Source organism: Rattus norvegicus, chromosome 2 (genome assembly GCF_021556685.1).
Source record: "Rattus norvegicus strain SHRSP/BbbUtx chromosome 2, alternate assembly SHRSP_T2T, whole genome shotgun sequence".
Classification (NCBI taxonomy): domain Eukaryota; kingdom Metazoa; phylum Chordata; class Mammalia; order Rodentia; family Muridae; genus Rattus; species Rattus norvegicus.
The window spans coordinates 159,299,843-159,318,958 of record NC_141535.1 but is presented as its reverse complement, the minus strand read 5'-3'; the positions used below and the strand labels follow the sequence as shown (position 1 = coordinate 159,318,958).

The window sequence follows — 19,116 nt, the reverse complement described above, 5'->3', positions numbered from 1 at the left end:
TTTTGTGGCAATGTTGATTCAATTACTTACACGGCAGAAATGCCTACCCTAGAATTCGCCCCAATTTGCTTTGAAATTAAAATTGTCTAGAAAATTATCAAGTTTATTATAGCATTTTTTAAATATAAATTGCTTGGACTGACCCTCCTACACCTTCTCAACACCCTCTTATTTTCCTGTACCCCAAGTTGTACCTTCTGACGCTCTCTAGACTCTGCTTTTTAGTCTCATACGTTCTGTTGTAGCTTCCATATTTCAGCATTATCCCTCTTCCTGTCATGCTCATTTTTCAGATCACATGACCTGTAATATGTTAGAAGGAAAGAAAAGAGTGGGTGTAGATTTAAAGCCAGGACTCAGAACTGTGAGGAAGCATAAAGACGTAAGGCATTTGTCTTTCTGAGTCTAGATCATCTAACTTATTACAGTATTTTCCAGCCCCAATTATTATCCTGAAAAATTCACTTTTCTTTAAAACTGAATTGCACTGTGCATGTTTATTACATTTTTGTCATTCATTCGTTAGTTGTCGAGCGTCAGGTCAGATCCATTTCCTTGCTATTGTGAATAGAACAGCAGCAAGCCTGGATAGGAAGTTATTTCTGGATGGGTATGGAGCCCTTTGTGCATGTACCCAGAGGTGGAATACATCACTAATAAAATAAATTCTCTTTCATCTTTTTTGAGGAATTCCCTTACTAAATTCCATGATAAGTGTGCAAGCTTACACTGCCAAGTTCAATGAGTAAGGTCAATGTCCTAGTTCCACACATCCTCATCTGAGGTTTCAGCCATTTTTTTCTTTCTAATTTTTTTAAACATGCTTATTTTATTTTTATGTGTATTTTTTTGCATGAACCCATGGATGTGTACCATGTGCATGCCTGGTAGCTGCAGAGGTCAGAAAAATTCATGGATATCTATAACTGGTAACTCAGAAGTTACTAATACTTCTGAGCTTTCGCATGGGTGTGGGGGATAGAGTTCAGGTCCTCTGCAAGAGACCTAAGTACCCTTAACCACTGAGCCAACCTTATGGCTCTCGTTTATTTTCCTGATGATGACCAATCTGATTTGGAAGAAATGGAATCTAACAGTTGATTTAATTTGCATTCTCCAACTGAATGAGGATATTTAAGATATTTATCGAACTTTTGTGTTTCCTCTTGCCAGAGCCTCCTATTCACTTCGTTATCTCAGTTACTATCGGATTTATTCTCTGGTTGTCTTCTGATTCTTAACTTATTCTAGTTATTAACTACTCTCTCTGAAATATAGCTGGAAAGTATTTTCTACAGTTCTTAAGAAGATAGCCTTATTTGTTGATAGTATTTTTTAGCAATGAACATATTAATTTCACTTTAATTTGCCACCTCTGTTCTATTAAGAACTTTTTCAGGATGTTATTCTCTGTGCCCAACTCTTGAAATACTTTTCTGACAGCTTTCTGTACCAATTTTAGCATTCCAAAAATTTAAGGTTAAAACCTTTAACCCGATTGACTCAACTTACATGAATTTTATGCAGAAGAGCTACGTGTATCTAATTTATCTTAATGAGAACTGATAGAAAAATCGTCTCTGACTGGTTTTTGAATATGTATCCGAAGACAGTTACTATTTTCTTTTTATTTTATTATTTTTAGTTTTTTAATCGGATATTTCCTTTATTTACATTCAAATGTTATTTTTTGTATTTTATTATTCGTTTTTGGTTTGCTTTCTTGTGGTTAAAACTTAGTGAAATAATTCCATACAGCCTGCTATCCATAAGATTAAGTATCTGTCTTCTGTCAGTCATAATCCCTTGCCACTTTTGCCCACTTTTGGATGATCCACAGCCTTTTGATGTCCACCTAAGACATGCAGTTTTTGAAAAGGAGGATTTTTGTTTTGGGGGTTTGCGGGGTTTTTTTGTACATACTATAACTTCATATTTTGTACATCACACAGTAATTATATAAAATTACATGTTAAATGTTGCAAAAACTTACCTTTCACAATACCTCATAAAAAGATCATAGTCACAGTGCTTTACCTTTTGTAGATTTGTTTCTTGTATTAATGTGAAATTCGTAAGTATAAATCATCAACTATGAAGTAATTTTTACTTATTACTTAGTTAACTTTATTATTCTTTAACACCAATGCAAATACTATTATTTCTACAAATGAGTTTGTAGTAACTTGGTACACAATGACTGATAAATTCTAGCACTCTTAGTTTTCAGTGTTAACAGAATTGCCATCTGAAATAAACATGAGGCTCACAGCTTCTTCATTCTGTCTGTCTATGCAGGCATTTTTTAAGCTTCTGTCTAAAGCCAATTAGAAAGTCTTACCTTTCTACTTGTCAGAGTTGTTTAGTATTTGCCTGGATTATCTCATGTCCTCATCTGTCCCTGAAAAACTCACTTTAGAAACTAGGATAGACATTGTTCTGTGCCCTATGGGAAAATGTTTGTGTATGTGTGTGTGTGTGTGTGTGTGTGTGTGTGTGTGTGTGTGTGTGTGTGTGTGTTATAATAGATATACCTCATGCAAGTATATTTACTTCTAATGAAAAGGGAAAAGAAAGCAACATATTAACATATATCAATGTCTCTTTTTGAAAATATAAAGTTATTAACTGAAGTACATTCCATTTTTTCTATCTTTTATGTGACACACAATAAGGTCAAATACTATAGAGGTATAGAAGGGTAAATAAAATCCGTTTTAGCAAATATTGTCATTTTGATGCAAAATATCTTTACTGTAGATTCAGTTAAATATTTAGAATTTCAAACTTCACATTTCAGAATAATCATAATCTCTATGGGCATCAGACATTCTTCATGGGCATTGAAGATACCTCTGGGAAGTCATATGGTGTTTTCCTTATGAACAGCAATGCAATGGGCAAGTACAATTTATTTGATAATATGTACTTACATATATGATAATATGCTTGTTTAAAATTTACATGTAGGTTGTATAAAACTGGCATATAAATACTCTTTTGATCCCAATCATAGATATTTGGCTTCACAAAAACAAAAACAAAAACAAAAACAAAAACAAAAAAAGCCCTCTATTTTGTAAGCAATGGCATAGTGTGAAATTATTATTGGAAGATTTTTTTATACATCACTTTTTATTAGATATATTTCTTTATTTACATTTCAAGTGTTATTCCCTTTCCCGGTTTCCTGTCCATAAGCCCCCTAACCCCTCCCCCTCCCTCATAGGGGTGTCCCCTACCCCCCTTGATGCCCCCTCCTGACATTCCCCTGCACTGGGGGTTCAACCTTGTCAGGACCAAGGGCTTCCCCTTCCACTGGTTAAAATTACATTCTACTTGTGAGTGTTTTTATTTGGGAAAGTATACATAGTTTAGTGACACATGATAAATCTTAAGTTACAATAACTAATTGACCTAATCAAGACATGGTTTTAGTAAGATATTTGTCCTTATTAGAAGTCTGAACTTTATGCTTTGCTATAAGATTTTCAGAGGAGTAATGCCGATATTGGAAATGGATGTCTTGCCAATCCTTACAGATATTACATGCAGCAGCCTTCTGTTTTTCTACCGAATTATTCCTTTTTGTCAGTAGTTTACTTCTTAATATTACATGCACTGATATGGTGAACAGGATGCTCTTTAAACATGTGTCATAATTGTTTTTATCATTGAGAATGTTTAACAAATTATGTATACTTGTTTCCTATTTTTGTTTTGTAGAGGTTTTCATCCAGCCAACTCCAATAATTACTTACAGAGTTACTGGTGGCATACTAGACTTTTATATATTTCTTGGAGACACACCAGAACAAGTAGTTCAACAATACCAAGAGGTTTGTTTCAGGCTGAATTTGTAAATTATTTCTCACAAAAGAATAATTAGATTTTTAAGTATGTTAGACACATGGGACTTCCTATCTACATGTATTTTACTTATAAAAATTTAACAACATAAGTTGATAACTTTTATTACTCCTCTATTTAACGAAGCTTTTATATATGTAAATGTTTATTTTTATTTAGATTAATTTTATAACTAAATCCCTGAGCTCAGAATCCACTCATTTGAGATGTTACATATTAAAGTTTGACTTGGTTATGACAATTTTTGATAGAATGTTGCAAGAGGAAGTATATAATTTGAGAAAGTAGAAATAGCCAATGAACATGTGGATCATCAACAAATTTAGTCAAAATGTGGTACGACAAAAAGTGTTCCTTTTGTGTTATAATTCCCCCTACTATACTTCTCTTCTTTTCTTTAATTTTTTTTATGATAGACAAGTATATCTTTGCAAATCTTAATTTCCTAAATGTTTCTTTATTCCAAAAAACAAAAATATGGTATAGAACATGAACTTACAAAGTTTTACTTTTGGTAATTATTTATAAGAAAATATGACAGATATTTTTCAGAAATGAATAGAATTTAGATATGATTCTGTTCTTTAGTATGTAGATGAATGAGTGCTGGCTGTGCAGGAGAATAAACAGCACATCAATATTAGTTATTCTAAAGACATTTCTTGCTGTTGAAACTAACTAACTGTCCATTCATCTCAAGTTCATTGGACGACCGGCAATGCCAGCATATTGGAACCTTGGCTTTCAACTGAGTCGCTGGAATTACGGGTCATTAGACACTGTGAAAGAAGTAGTAAGAAGAAACCGGGAAGCTGGCATCCCATATGTAAGTAGAGTGGAGGGTGCTAGCTATTGGAGGATCTGAGGACAAACATGGTCACATTTTAGGAAATGACTCAAAGTGTCACAATACATAGAAACATAAAGTATGTTAGATCGACAGTCTTGAATATTTATACGTATGAAACTGATTCAATGGTAAATTTAGTCTGTATCCACATCTGATGTGTCTAAGATGACCATTTATATACTTTTTTTCCTTTTTGTGTTTATGCTTACATCACTTTTCACTTTCCATTCTCCACCCCCTCACATATATACTCCCTTACATTTTAAAAAATTAATGACTTCTTTTTTATTAATTGGTCAAAAATATACATTCAAAGAACTTTTCAGAAGCTGTATTAATTCAAATGTTCTTTCTTATATTTCAATTTAAATTTGGAGAATTCTATAATTCAATATAAATTTGGAGAATGCTATATTTAATAATTTGTGCTCTCCCTCTTTGTCCTCCAACTTCTGTGTTCACACACAACTTCTCAAATTCATAACCACTTATGTAATTATTGTTAGATAATTAAATACACATATACACACACACAACTAAATACATGTTACCAATGAGACATCTCATTGAATAGCCCTTTAAGAATTTTACACTTAAAAATGGGACAATCTAGTGCTAGGAAGGAGAGTAGTTCTGTAGTAGAGCATTCTTTTTTTTTTTTTTTTTTTTTTTTTTTTGGAGCTGGGGACCGAACCCAGGGCCTTGCGCTTCCTAGGTAAGCGCTCTACCACTGAGCTAAATCCCCAGCCCCAAGTAGAGCATTCTTTATACTCTAGCTTTCACAACCAGCACTGAAATTGAAATAAGCAAACAGTACAAATGAATGAAAGTAAACAATTTGATCAGCAATTCTACTTTTTATTTCATAAACTGTAAGTTGACTTATCTCTTTTACTTGAAATGATTTATTTCTCTGTGTAGTTCAGGCTGAATTGTATTTTGGAGCCACCCTACTTACTCTCTAAATAGTAAGATTAAATTACACTAGCATGCTTTCCCAGGAGTAGATGGAGTTTAGGTTAACTTCATCACTCTCTGCATAAAACAAATGCCTGTGCTTAAAGACCGAGGTTACTAGAAAACTCTTTCTACTCACACTGAAATCGACTTTGCTCATTTTCAGGATGCACAAGTCACTGATATTGACTATATGGAAGACAAAAAGGACTTTACTTATGATGAAGTCAAATTTAATGGACTTCCTGAATTTGCCCAGGATTTACATAACCATGGACAAAAATATATTATCATCCTGGTAAAGATAATTTATGTAATAAGACATTTTTATTATTATGCATTTCCATTAACATATTGCCTACAGAATATTATTTCTTTATCAGGACCCTGCCATCTCCATAAATAAGCGAGCCAATGGTGCAGAATATCAAACATATGTGAGAGGGAATGAGAAAAATGTTTGGGTGAATGAGTCAGATGGGACTACACCACTTATTGGAGAGGTAAGTTCTCACATCCATTAAATTCACGTGGCTCTGACTTTCTAATTTGTAAATACTGCTTGTGTAAATGTCAAACATGTGTGTGTGTGTGTGTGTATGTGTGTGTGTGTGTGTGTGTATGTGCTATTATTCTCTTTGGATTTGAATTGTAATTTTGCAAGGAAACAGATGAAATACCCTCTATCAGATTATTTAAATTCAATTATCAAAATGGAATCCAATAAATGTGATACACTGTTCAAATTCCTTTGAAAATTCTTCAATATTAATATAAAAAGTTAACATAAAATATTTGCAAATCGAGTAACTATGAACTACGCACTACTTTTTTAACTTACATTTAAAACACAAAATACTATGTAGTTATTGAAACTATTGCAAGGAAGAAGACTTAAATATTCAAAATTGGATTAAAATTTCAAAGATCACAGAGTCATTTATGAGCAGAAGTCAAAAGATGCCTAGTTTTTTAATATTTATATTTACATATGCCTGTCAGTCGATCTATATGTTTATGCCTATGAGTGCAGGCAGCTGTGCACCATGGCAGGTATGTAGGACAGAGAATAACTTGGGTTGCAGTTCTTGCCTTTTACCTTGCTTGACACAGGGTCCCATATTTCCTGGTGCATTTGTCAGAGAGGCTGTTCCAGGAGCTTCATAGAATGCTCCTGTCTCCTCCTCCCCTCATGCCTTAGGAGTGCTGGGATTTCAGAATGGGAATCTGAATGCTAATCTTATGTGACAAAGATTTAACTGATGGAGGCACATTCCCAGCCCTTGATATGTATGTTGTACAGAGTAAATACTAGTAGAAGCATGGGCATTCCTTGTAACAACACAAATAATGACTGAACACATAGAGTTGGTAATTCAATGCTGTGGTTAAAAAAAATCTAAATAAAACTGTGAGGAAATAAAAAAATGTAAATATGTATTTGTTGAACCATTATTTATGACAATGAAAAATATTATATCTATCCTTACTACAATTTGCAAACTTAAATTTTCCAAGGCAACATTTTCTCCTGTGATAAACTTAACCAGACCCACACAAGTCCTTGATATCCCACAGGTTGTTTGTGGACACTTGTCACTGTGATACTGGCCAGATCAAAAGATAATACATTGTTTATCTAGTTTTAAAACTATTTAGAAATCAATTCTTCTTGTGAATACTGCTATTTGAGAAATCATAGCTTGAAATCACTTGCATAATAAAAAGGTAATATAAAATACCTTATCTTTGATATAATAGAGTCAGGTCCTTGACACCTTGAGTTTAAATTTCTGCTAACTAGCTGTGGGAAGTATGACCTTAAACATCCAATTTAACCTCTCGGTGTGCCATTTGTATCACTTTGTAAGATGAATTTCATTAATCTACCTTATCTTTAAAATAAAAAAAAACATTTCTCTCCCAAAGTTTGAGTAAATCATGTTATCAATTATAAAAAGGTTTAGAACACTTAGACAATATTTAGCACGGATTGCCATAGCAATGAAGCTCTCTTCTTTTGAAGTTTTGAATGTAGATGTATTTGTAAATTTAACAATAGTTGTTCAATTAATGATACTGAGATATATTACTTGAGACAATCTAGTCTACAAGGATATTCAGAAAAACATTTACTTTTACTTTATATGGCAACTTTTTTTCCATCATGTTTTCTTTACTAAATACTCAGTGATATTTCCTCATATTTACTTTAACTGTTTTTGTATGTTTAAAAATATTGAGATAATTTTAAATGTATGATGCACATCAGTCACACATAATTGGAGATATAATACTGTTAAATATTATTAACTACATTTGCTTTAAATACTACTGTATTTAAAATTCTCTTTATTTATTTTTAAATGTGAATTATTTATCGATCTAGGTATGGCCAGGATTAACAGTGTACCCAGATTTTACTAATCCCCAAACCATCGAGTGGTGGGCAAATGAATGCAATCTTTTCCATCAGCAAGTCGAATATGATGGACTATGGATTGTAAGTAACTATTGTTTTATGGTTTTATTTGGTGAACAGAAAATGTTATGCCCATAAAGACAAAGACACACACACACACACACACACACACACACACACAAACACATACACAAACACACAAACACAAACACACAGACTACAATGTATTCTAAATGAAATTTACATATTTTATGTAACTTACTAACACATGTAAACACCATATATGTGGAAGAAAGGAACAAACAGTGATGTAGATTAAGTGAATATTGGCATAAGGCACTGGCTGAGAGCATGGTAGAAAGTAGACAACTGCTTGTCATCATCAAAGATGTAAGTTAATGGCTACACTAGAAATGAGTATGATTACAGTGAGAAGACAGACACAACTCTCTAAAAAATGTTAAAAGTATAAATGTGTTTTAAATACACTTATAATTCTGTAAAATGAGAGGTGTTTGCACGACTTAAAATCCATCACTCCAGTCTAAAGTACTTGTCTTAGTTTGTGTTTTCTGTTTTTAAGCATACATACATATATATGTATATATATATAATGTACATATATATTAGATGTTAACTTTTCCTCTTAATATTTTGTAAAGTTAATTTTTTCTTATTTACATCTATATGAGACTACTTATGTTCATGGACACATATACCTGTGACTACATCATACATATGAGATATGAGAAATATCATATATCTATATCATATATCAGATAGATCACATCAAGAATAGACCAATTTCAAGAATTCAAGACTGACATATTTTTAAATAGCATAGGGAATCTGTTATTCACTATTTTAAGCTGCTGCTTTGTATCCTTTTCTATTTAGGACATGAATGAAGTTTCCAGCTTTATTCAAGGGTCTCTGAAAGGGTGTACTTCTAATCTGCTGAACTACCCTCCTTTTACTCCTGGTAAACTTCATTTGCTTACTAAATACACAATGCTGAGCCAAAATTTTTGTTAAGTAATGCATTCTAATGCATATTCTCTAAATCACAAATTTTGTTATAAATTTTAATGCTAAATTTAATGATTTTTCTTTCTTCTTTGCCAAATGTAACACCCCTACATTAATGCAACACTTATTTATGTATGTATGTTCTATGCATGTATTCATGGTCATGTATGAGATGCTGAAGGTTTTCTCTCTTAATCTTTGCAATATTTTTATTCACTTTTTCTGTGTGTTGTGTGGGCATGTATATAATTGCATATGCATACATGAACTCATGTTCAAGAGTAGATGTTATGTTTCCCTCTTCATATTATTTTGTAAATTTTATTTCTTTATGTCTTATCTATGTCTAAATGAGTATATGTTAATATTTATGGACTCATATACCTGCACAAATTCACAGAACCCTCAAAAAAGCTTTTTGCTTTATCTCTCTATCACCCTGGGTTTAGTCTACCAAGGTAGGCATTCTCCCTGAAATTGAAACTCATATTTTCTCACAAAACTTTAAAGATTCACGTTCTAATGAATAGAATTGTAGAACTGCACTGTACATATATCAAGTTATTAGGGTGCTGATATGTAAATTCTGGTGGTCGTGTTTTCACATTAAGTATTACTAATTATTGAGATAAGCAATCTTACTCAAAACTCATTTTTAAGAAAAGGTTTATTCCTTAAAGTTAGAGTGTGTTGATTGACTAAATGAGAGAGAAGGGGCAGAGGAGATACAGACAAACAGACTGCCAGAGAGTTCTGGGGAATCCACCTGTCTATACCTACCAGGACTAGGATGACAGGTAGTCACCACCATGTGTGGTTTTCATGTGGGTGAACTCAGGCCCTTGTACTTGTGTGTTGAGCACTTTCCTTACTGATCCATCTCCCCATCTCCTAATCATGATCACATTTAAATCAACTAGTGTGCTGTGAATGATGAAAATTTGTACTTAGATAAATACTGCACCATACCAATGTATAAATTGCAATGTACTCATGAAGTCATAAATAGTCATAAAGACGATTCCCATGGATTTATTTATTATTGAAACAATGAAGTATCATTTAATTAAATACAACACATTACATGTAATGCAATTAATGCGTAATGTGTTTATACTTACTGTACCTAAAATCATTGTCAGTCTCTATAGGAATGAAATGCAGGAACCTTATCAAATATTTTTTAACTAAATGTAGTCTTTTGTGATTCTTTGATTATTTACACAAAATACACTAAAAACGTACAAATATCAAAATATCTCAGAGGACTATGCTATATTATTTTCTAAAGGTATTCTTGACAAAGTCATGTATTCCAAAACTCTTTGCATGGATGCTGTGCAGCACTGGGGGAAGCAGTATGATGTACATAGCCTGTATGGGTACAGCATGGCTATAGCCACAGAGCAGTAAGTACAATTTCATACAGAAACTCAATACCTCATTATGTTTTCCTTAGATGTGTGTTTCTGGAAGTTTATAGCAAATTAGAAAGAATGTTGCAAGAGTCAGAAAGAAAAATATTTTCAAGTTAAAAATCCCATGGTATTAAAATATCTTTCTCTTTTATTAATATTGGTGTTATCAAAATTAATATGTTATCAGGATTTAAATAACATGCATATTTAGCAAAGGTTTGTTCCTTACATAAAGGTTATTCTTTTAAAATGCTTTTCTGCTTTCTATGGAAAAGAAAAATATAGTTTGTTATTATTTCTTAAAATACTTTTGCTTTATCTTTATTTTTATTGGATTTTTTAAATTTACATTTCGAATGTTATCTCCTTTTCCTCTCTCCCATCCATAAACACCCTATCCCATCCCCTTCCCCTTCTTGTATGAGGGTGTTCCCCCAACCAACCACCCACCCTTTCCACCTCCCTGCCTTGACATTCCACTATAGTTGTTTTTATCAATCATAAAATTCTCAACTGGCTTAAGAAAATGGTGATACTGTAACTGCTTTTTACCCTCCAAAAATAAGTGTTCCAACTAAAATTTAGTTTCTAATTAGGAGAGCATAATAGAAGAAGAACCATGGTACAAAAGAACAGGCATTCCGTACACATTGATTTTCCTTTCTTTTGCTAGTGTTCTGTAAGGGTCTACAGAGCAGTAATGGATAACACACAGACCTTCTCAGGATTTATAACCTTCTCAAGTATATATTCAGGTGTTAATGACTTGCTGGTGCTAAACCACAATGCACCAAAATTATAGTATATAGTTTTGTAATGTTGTTACTTCTAATTATACAAACATACATGTAATGATGATATGATAATGATGATGATGATTATGATTATGATTGTGTAGCTAAATAGACTATAAACTAGAAAGTGAAGGACAAAGGATGGTTTGGAGTGGTTTGGAGGGAGCATTCTTGGTATAGGCTAGAGGGAGAAAGGAAGGAGGGAAAATATTATAATTCTATACTAATTAATAGCATTTAAACATAAAATAGCTAAGACATGAATGCAGTGTGGAACATTACATTATTAATTGGGTTAATTATCAGATAAAAAGCTCACTATTTTATGGCTCAATATAAAACAGATTATGCTATGGAAAAGGTATGTGAGGATGCCATATTTTAACAGAGGAAGCCTAGTTGACTTCATATTTTGAGGTACACCTGGGTCTTTTGTATGTCTGTTTGTTATTCTGTTGAATTCCCTTTGATAGAAAATTGCATTAATGGGCAGGCACTATTAATAGAAGATAGAAAAATGATAGACTATTAGAAATTGTTAGAAAATCTTCAAATGTCTGTAGGCTATGCTAATTGCCAGTACACGTGTTATGCTTTCATTTTAGTAATAAATAGGGGAAACTACTCAAAATTTAATCTTTTTCAAAGACATTCTTCTTATGTCTTTGAGCAGAATACATTCAAGTGGGCTTATATTAGTAGCAAAATGCAATATAGATGATAAAATTTCACAGAATTTTCTAAATACCTTGTATCAGAGAAAGGATCAAATACACATTTGAAACTAGTATGTTTTAAAATAATGTATTTAATTTTACTTTTAGGTATTACTAATCTTTTAACTTGGTTATATTTCTAGAGCTGTGGAAAGAGTTTTTCCTAATAAGAGAAGCTTCATCCTCACCCGGTCAACCTTTGCTGGCTCTGGAAGGCATGCTAATCATTGGCTCGGAGACAACACAGCCTCGTGGGAGCAGATGGAATGGTCCATCACAGGAATGCTGGAATTTGGCATATTTGGCATGCCTTTGGTAAGATGGTTTGCTATTAGTCAAAAGAGAGGGGCAGAGCAATGTTTAAAAATTTTAAGATGGAGAAAAATATAATAAAATTTAAATATAAAATGTGAAAATCCTGTTAATAATTCTAAAAACAATTAGCAGAAAACACAGAGTCAAAATTATAGAAAGTCATCACAAAATATTTGAAGTGAATTTACAATGATTATTAAGTATTCCATCACATTCATCAATAAAGTAAACCCCCAAAATCAAATGAAGCAAAATAACTTGCACATACAATAGCGAACTTGGAAGGTAAAAACATGTTATCATGATATATATATGTATATATATGTATATATATGTATATGTATATATGTGTGTGTATGTGTATATGTATATATGTGTGTGTGTGTATGTGTGTGTGTGTGTGTGTGTGTGTGTGTGTATGTGTAAATGCAGCAAAACCAGGTTAATTTTCAGAAAAAGAAAGAAAATCAATTTATGACTGAAGGTTAGTAATTTGATATTTCTTAGTCAAAGTTTATATGGTTTTAACCATTTGGAAAGGTTGTAGCCATAAACTCTAAATAAATAAAAAAATTAAAAGGGGAGATGGACATGGTGTGTCTCAGCATTAAAGAAGCTATAGTCATGGTTAGAATAGATTTCTGAGTACCATGTATCAGGACAACCTGGACTACATAGCAAGACCTTCATCCTGAAAAGTAAAAAGAAATGAAGCAAAATAAAATGAAATGAATAAATATTGGCAAATTAAAATAGATGTAGAAATTTTAGAGTATGAATTCAAAAATAGAAAGTTATTAAAGTAATACTTATAATAATAAAAGTTATTTCAATGAAGCAAAGTGAAATATAACCAAATACACAAATTTACTATTTGAAAAGTTGCACGAACACATTAAGTTAAAGCATGCAGTAAAAACATAGGATTTCAATTAAAATATTCTTTAAAAAATAAACACTGATATTAACAATCTTTAACATTTATTTTGAAATATGTTATTTGATTTCCATATGCATCACTATATTTTCTTCTTATTTATCCTCCCCTGCTAACATTCATCATTCTTAACCCCATCTTTTATCATTTGGATACGTCATATCTGCCTATAATGGCTTTTGATCTAATTCCCTTCCTCCATTTCCTCCTCTATTACCCCCAAATTTGCATCCAAATCCGTCATGTGGTAATTTTAAAGCATACTGAGTCCCCTTAGTGCACAAAGTATGTACATTGGTGTAGGGCAATCTATAGAAGCATGGAGAGGGGTTAAGGATTTAGCTCAGTGGTAGAGCACTTGCCTAGCATGGGTAACATTCTGGAAGAGAATTAGCTCTTCCTCAAGAGCCATTCACTATCAATAGCTCCTCAGCGAGGAGTGGAACCTAGAACTTTGGTTCTTAAGATCAACCTCGCTGGTCACCTTCCTCTTCTGAACTTGTCGTGAATATTCCAGTACCTACCTTCTCTGCTGTCTCTTGTTGCTTTCTCCCTTTAAGATTTGCAATAGAAATTTAAATTCACTGTACAGGCTTTCACCCTACCACATAAAGAAATAGGAAATAACACACTGTATATGGTCTGTGGGTTTTCAATTATGCTTACTATTGTAAGCATACAGGCTCACACATATGCACATACCTTCTAAGTGATCCACATCTTTGCAGATATCTAAAAAAACTATCAAATATTTAGAAGGAAGATTGATTATGCATTTAACCAAACAAAATAACATATTGCTATTTCTCACATATTCTGTTAAAAAAAGTAACAGGTAGATTAACATTTTGGATTAAAGTACAGCTTAATAATTTTAGATGAAAATGTAAGAGGATAACTCATGGCATGTTAGACAAGTATGTCTCAAACAGAACATAATGAACACAATTTACAGAGCCATGGTATATAAATTAAATTAAAATGAAATTAGTTATTTAATTCACTGAAAGAAATCTTAAAGTTTAATAGTAGAAAGCCACCTTTGGAAATTATAGTATCGGTTTATAATCCTAAATGATTAATATTAAATTTATAATGCCTAGTGTAAATCTATTTTAAAAAAAGACAATAGAAAATTGTGTGAAATGTGTCTGATAAGCAATACTACAGAGAAAATGGTGTATATTCAAGAATGTCAGAAGATCTCAATCTAAATAGAAACAAGAGAACTCAAAGCTAATTATTGGTGATAAACACTTCCTGCAAACTGTTGATAAAAAACAATAAGCCGGGTCATCAAAACAAATTCTGAAAATGCACAATACGAATATTCAGGGTGGGGAGGTGAGGGAAGGAAGGCAGTTGGAAACAGAGAATTATAATAATGTGGACAGATAAAAAGAAGGATCAAACTTGGAGAGTAAGACATTTAAGGGGATGTCTAGAAAGGAAAAAAAAAAAAACATGGAGACTATATGAGCAATGTTCATTGACTGGTGCACGAAATGGGATGTCCTATGTAAAGTAGAATGTCGACAGTGAGTAAGCACAACCCTGTCCTGTAGGTAGGGGCCGACATCTGTGGATTTTTGGCTGACACCACAGAAGAACTCTGCAGAAGATGGATGCAACTGGGAGCCTTTTACCCATTTTCTAGAAACCACAATGCAGAAGGCTACATGGTAAGTGACAACGTCCCTCCTGGGTTTGTTTTGAAACCAACACAACTGTATTTTTAAACAACATTCATAAGGTTAGATCTTAGGAATATAACATGTTTTATTAATACATTTTTGAAACTAAGTTTTATGTATAAAATGGACACCTGAAGAAATCACAAACCATAATGCATCCATACCTCATTTTCATTTTCATTTTCATCTTGGATTCTAAATGAGCTTCAGTTTACTTTATAACAAAATATAACTTTCTATGCAAGACTCCTAGCTGTTTTTGTAAAAGGAAAACAAAATAATTCAAGATAATATGATTTGAGTCCAAAGACACTTTGCTATGATTAGTAAAAGTTCAATGAACATCCCAGTAAACTCAAACTAACTTTTAAAGCATTAGCTTGAAATGGTAGGAACAGAAGTGTTGGGAAATTCAGCTCTTCTCATTTAAAATATGTAAACTGTGAGCTATAATAGACATGTCTTTTCTTATGCATGTCTTTTTTCTTTTTTTCTATTATTTTTACTGGATTTTTTAAAATTTGCATGTCAAATGTTATCCTCTTTTGCGTTTTCCCATCCATGACCACCCTATCCCATCCATCTCCCCCTTCTTCTAGGAGGGTGTTCCTCCCCCAATCACCTACCCCTTCCTGCCTTCCCTACTTTCCACCCTGACATTCTCCTACATTGGGGAATCCAGCCTTGGCAGGACCAAGGGCTTCTCTTCCCATAGGTGACCAACAAGGCCATCCACTGCTACACAAGCAACTGGAGCCCTGGGTCTGTCCATGTGTACTCTTTGGGTAATTGTTTAGTCCTGGGGAGCTCTGGTTGGTTGGTTGTTCTTATGGGGTTGCAAACTTTTTCAGCTCCTTCAATCCTTTAACTCCTCCATTGGGGACCCCATTCTCAGTTCAATGGTTGGCTGCGAGCATCCACCTCTTTATTTGTCATGCTTTGGTAGAGCATCTCAGGAAACAGCTATATCAGGCTCCTGTCAGCATGTACTTCTTGACATCAGCAACATTGTCTGGATTTAGTGGGCTGGATCCCCAGGTGAGGCAGACTCAGAACGGCCATTCCTTCAGACTCTGCTCCAAACTGTGTCTCCATATCTCCTCCTATAAATATTTTTGTTCCCCCTTTTAAGAAGGACTGAAGCATCCACACTTTGGTTGTCGTTCTTCTTGAGCTTGATGTGGTCTGTGGATTGTATCTTGAATAATTTGAGCTTCTGGGCTAATATCCACTTATCAGTGAGTGCATATCATGTGTGTTTTTTGTGATTGGGTTACCTCATTCGGGACGATATTTTCTATTTCCATACATTTGCCTATGAATTTCATGAAGTCATTGTTTTTGAGAGATGAGAAGTACTCCATTGTGTAGATACCTATTCTGTATCCATTCCTCTGTTGAAGGACAACTGGGTTCTTTCCAGCTTCTGGTTACTTTAAATAAGGCTGCTATGAACACAGTGGAGCATGTGGCCTTGTTATCTGTTGGTGCACCTTTTGAGTATATGCCCAGGAATGATAGAGCTGGTTCCTCAGATGTGCAATTTTCTAAGGAACCTCCAGATTGATTTCCAGAGTGGTTGTACCAGCTTGCAATCCCACCAACAATGGTGGAGTGTTCATCTTTCTCCACATCCTCTCCAGCATCTGTTGTCACCTGAGTTATCTTAGTCATTCTGTCTGGAGTGAGGTAGACTCTCAGGGTTGTTTTGATTTGCATTTCTCTGATGACTAAGGGTGCTGAACATTTCTTTAGGTATTTCTCAGCCATTAGATATTCCTCAGCTAAGAATTCTTTGTTTAGCTCTGTACCCCATTTTTATAGGGTTACTTGATTATCTGGAGTCTAACTTCTTCAGTTATTGCATATATTGGATATTAGCCCTCTATTGGATGTAGGATTGGTAAAGATCTTTACACAATCTGTTTGTCCTAATTACAGTGTCCTTTGCCTTATAGGATGCGTGTGCTTTGCAATTTTATGAGGTTCCATTTGTTAATTCTTGATCTTAGAGCATAAGCCATCGATGTTCTGCTCAGAATAGACATATTTTAAAAAGAGTATAGTAATATCCTTTTAACCCTGCTAATCAGTTAAGAACATGATGATCAAGACAATTTTCAGTGTTTACAAGTTGCTCTCTTACAAAACCTCAATTCCATTGAGACAAGACAGCTGCAGAGCTCAGTCTGCGAGAACCATCAAGAACATAGCTAAATGGGGAACAAAGGAGATTCTGAAGAATCCAATTTCATAGGAGAGATCTATACACATATTCTGCACTCATTTGAGTTTTCTAAATAGCAAATGGTATTCCAGGATGAATACAGTAATGCTTAGTTAGTGGGACGCATGTGGCAGGTACCAGAGTGACTATGAGCCAACAGAGTGGTGAGACTGGTCAACCCACTGTACAGGCATGGGCATCCTGAATCTGGCAGAAGGGTGGTGACCTGGCAGGGAGAGCCATCCCATACCTGGTTCCAAGAGACTCTGCCAGGACATTGGCAAAGATGTTGAGGTGAACAGAACCACTAGAAGAGCCTTGGATCTCTAGAAGAGTCAGGCACAATAGCCCCATTGTATATTCGGTGGCTGGGCTTACTAAATAGACAATATGATTTCACTGTACATTTAAGGAGGAGGCTCAGAAAGTTCTCTAGCCCTCTAGCAAACTATGTAAAAAACTTGGCACTAGGAGGAAGTTGTTTCATAGGTAGATCTTCTGGTCTCAAGGGGAATATTGAACTTTAAAGCTGAGGTTTACTAATCGGACAGGAAACTTTGTTCATTGTTTTTCTGAACCATAGATTGTTTCTGTTCCTTCTGTGGTCGATGGCTATGCATAAGAGAGAATTCTTGAGCACACTCAGGTCTGTGCTTGGATGGGTTATATCTAGGTCAGTGGTCAAATTATGCCATGTAGCTGAGTACATTCAGGTATAGGCAAGCTGTTCTAACAGGAAGGGACCACAGATTATTTGGCAAATATTTTAAGAACATGAAACTTGGAGCCACTCTAAAGAGAACTAAGTGTTCGAAAGCTTTTCTGACTATTTTTCATCTTTTTAAACTGTATATTTAAGTGAGAAGTGTATCCTTTAATATAACCAAGGATACAAAGCCTAAAACATTCAGACATAAAGAGGTTACAATAGGGACAATTTTAAAGTTTTTCATAGAAGAGTTCAAATTCAAATAATTTGCTTTTAACAACGATTGAAGTGGTTTAATTTTAATGTTTATTTACTTATCCTTTACTCATTTTTATCCCTTTTGCTATTGTATAGGAACAGGATCCTGCTTATTTCGGACAAGACTCTCTTTTGGTAAACACATCAAGGCACTACCTAACCATCCGCTATACTTTACTCCCTTTCCTCTACACTCTGTTCTATAGAGCCCACATGTTTGGTGAGACAGTCGCAAGGCCATTTCTTTATGAGTAAGTATTAATAATAATGAGTAAAACTTATAATGTAAGGGATGAGAAAGCTGTTTCAGAGGGTTAGAAATCTCTCTCTGTGTGTCTCTCTGTCTCTGTCTCTCTGTCTCTGTCTCTGTTTCTGTCTCTGTCTCTGTCTCTGTCTCTCTCTCTCTCTCAGCAAACAACAGGACTTAAGTTCTAATATCAAGAGATGGTTACTTTTGAATGCTACTGCAATATTAAGGCTATTAGAGAGAGTTGGGTCCCAAGAACTAGCGGATATATCAGTCTAGCTTAGACTAAACGGTGAGCTACTAATTCAGTCCGATACCTTGATCATGACAATGAAACAAAGAGAAGACAGAGGAAAATACTTCTTCTGGTCTTTATATGTGATAATGGGTATGTCCAAGTGCTCACTTTTGTGAAATGCATACACCACACAAAACAATATACACATGTGTATGTACACACACACACACACACACACACATATACAAATATACGTACACACATACACCAGATACACATAGTATTCCAAAACATATCATACATAAACGTACAAACATATCACATACATATATTATATCATATATAAATATATTCATTACAAACATACATATCATACCACACACACAGAAATAATGATAAAAGTATATTCAGACATATAATTAAACACTTATAGTG

At 33.9% G+C, this 19,116-nt stretch overlaps 1 protein-coding gene across 1 annotated transcript in view; it reads left to right on the top strand.

Annotated features, from left to right (window-relative positions):
* The window catches only part of Si (sucrase-isomaltase), an 80,632-nt gene that overhangs the window by 10,232 nt on the left and 51,284 nt on the right, over positions 1-19,116 (top strand). Inside the window, 11 exon segments of the mRNA NM_001389226.1 lie at positions 2,801-2,900; positions 3,727-3,839; positions 4,571-4,696; positions 5,844-5,975; positions 6,061-6,180; positions 8,067-8,180; positions 8,997-9,081; positions 10,420-10,537; positions 12,200-12,371; positions 14,874-14,990; positions 18,293-18,447. Coding sequence (NP_001376155.1) covers positions 2,801-2,900; positions 3,727-3,839; positions 4,571-4,696; positions 5,844-5,975; positions 6,061-6,180; positions 8,067-8,180; positions 8,997-9,081; positions 10,420-10,537; positions 12,200-12,371; positions 14,874-14,990; positions 18,293-18,447 — 1,352 coding nt within the window.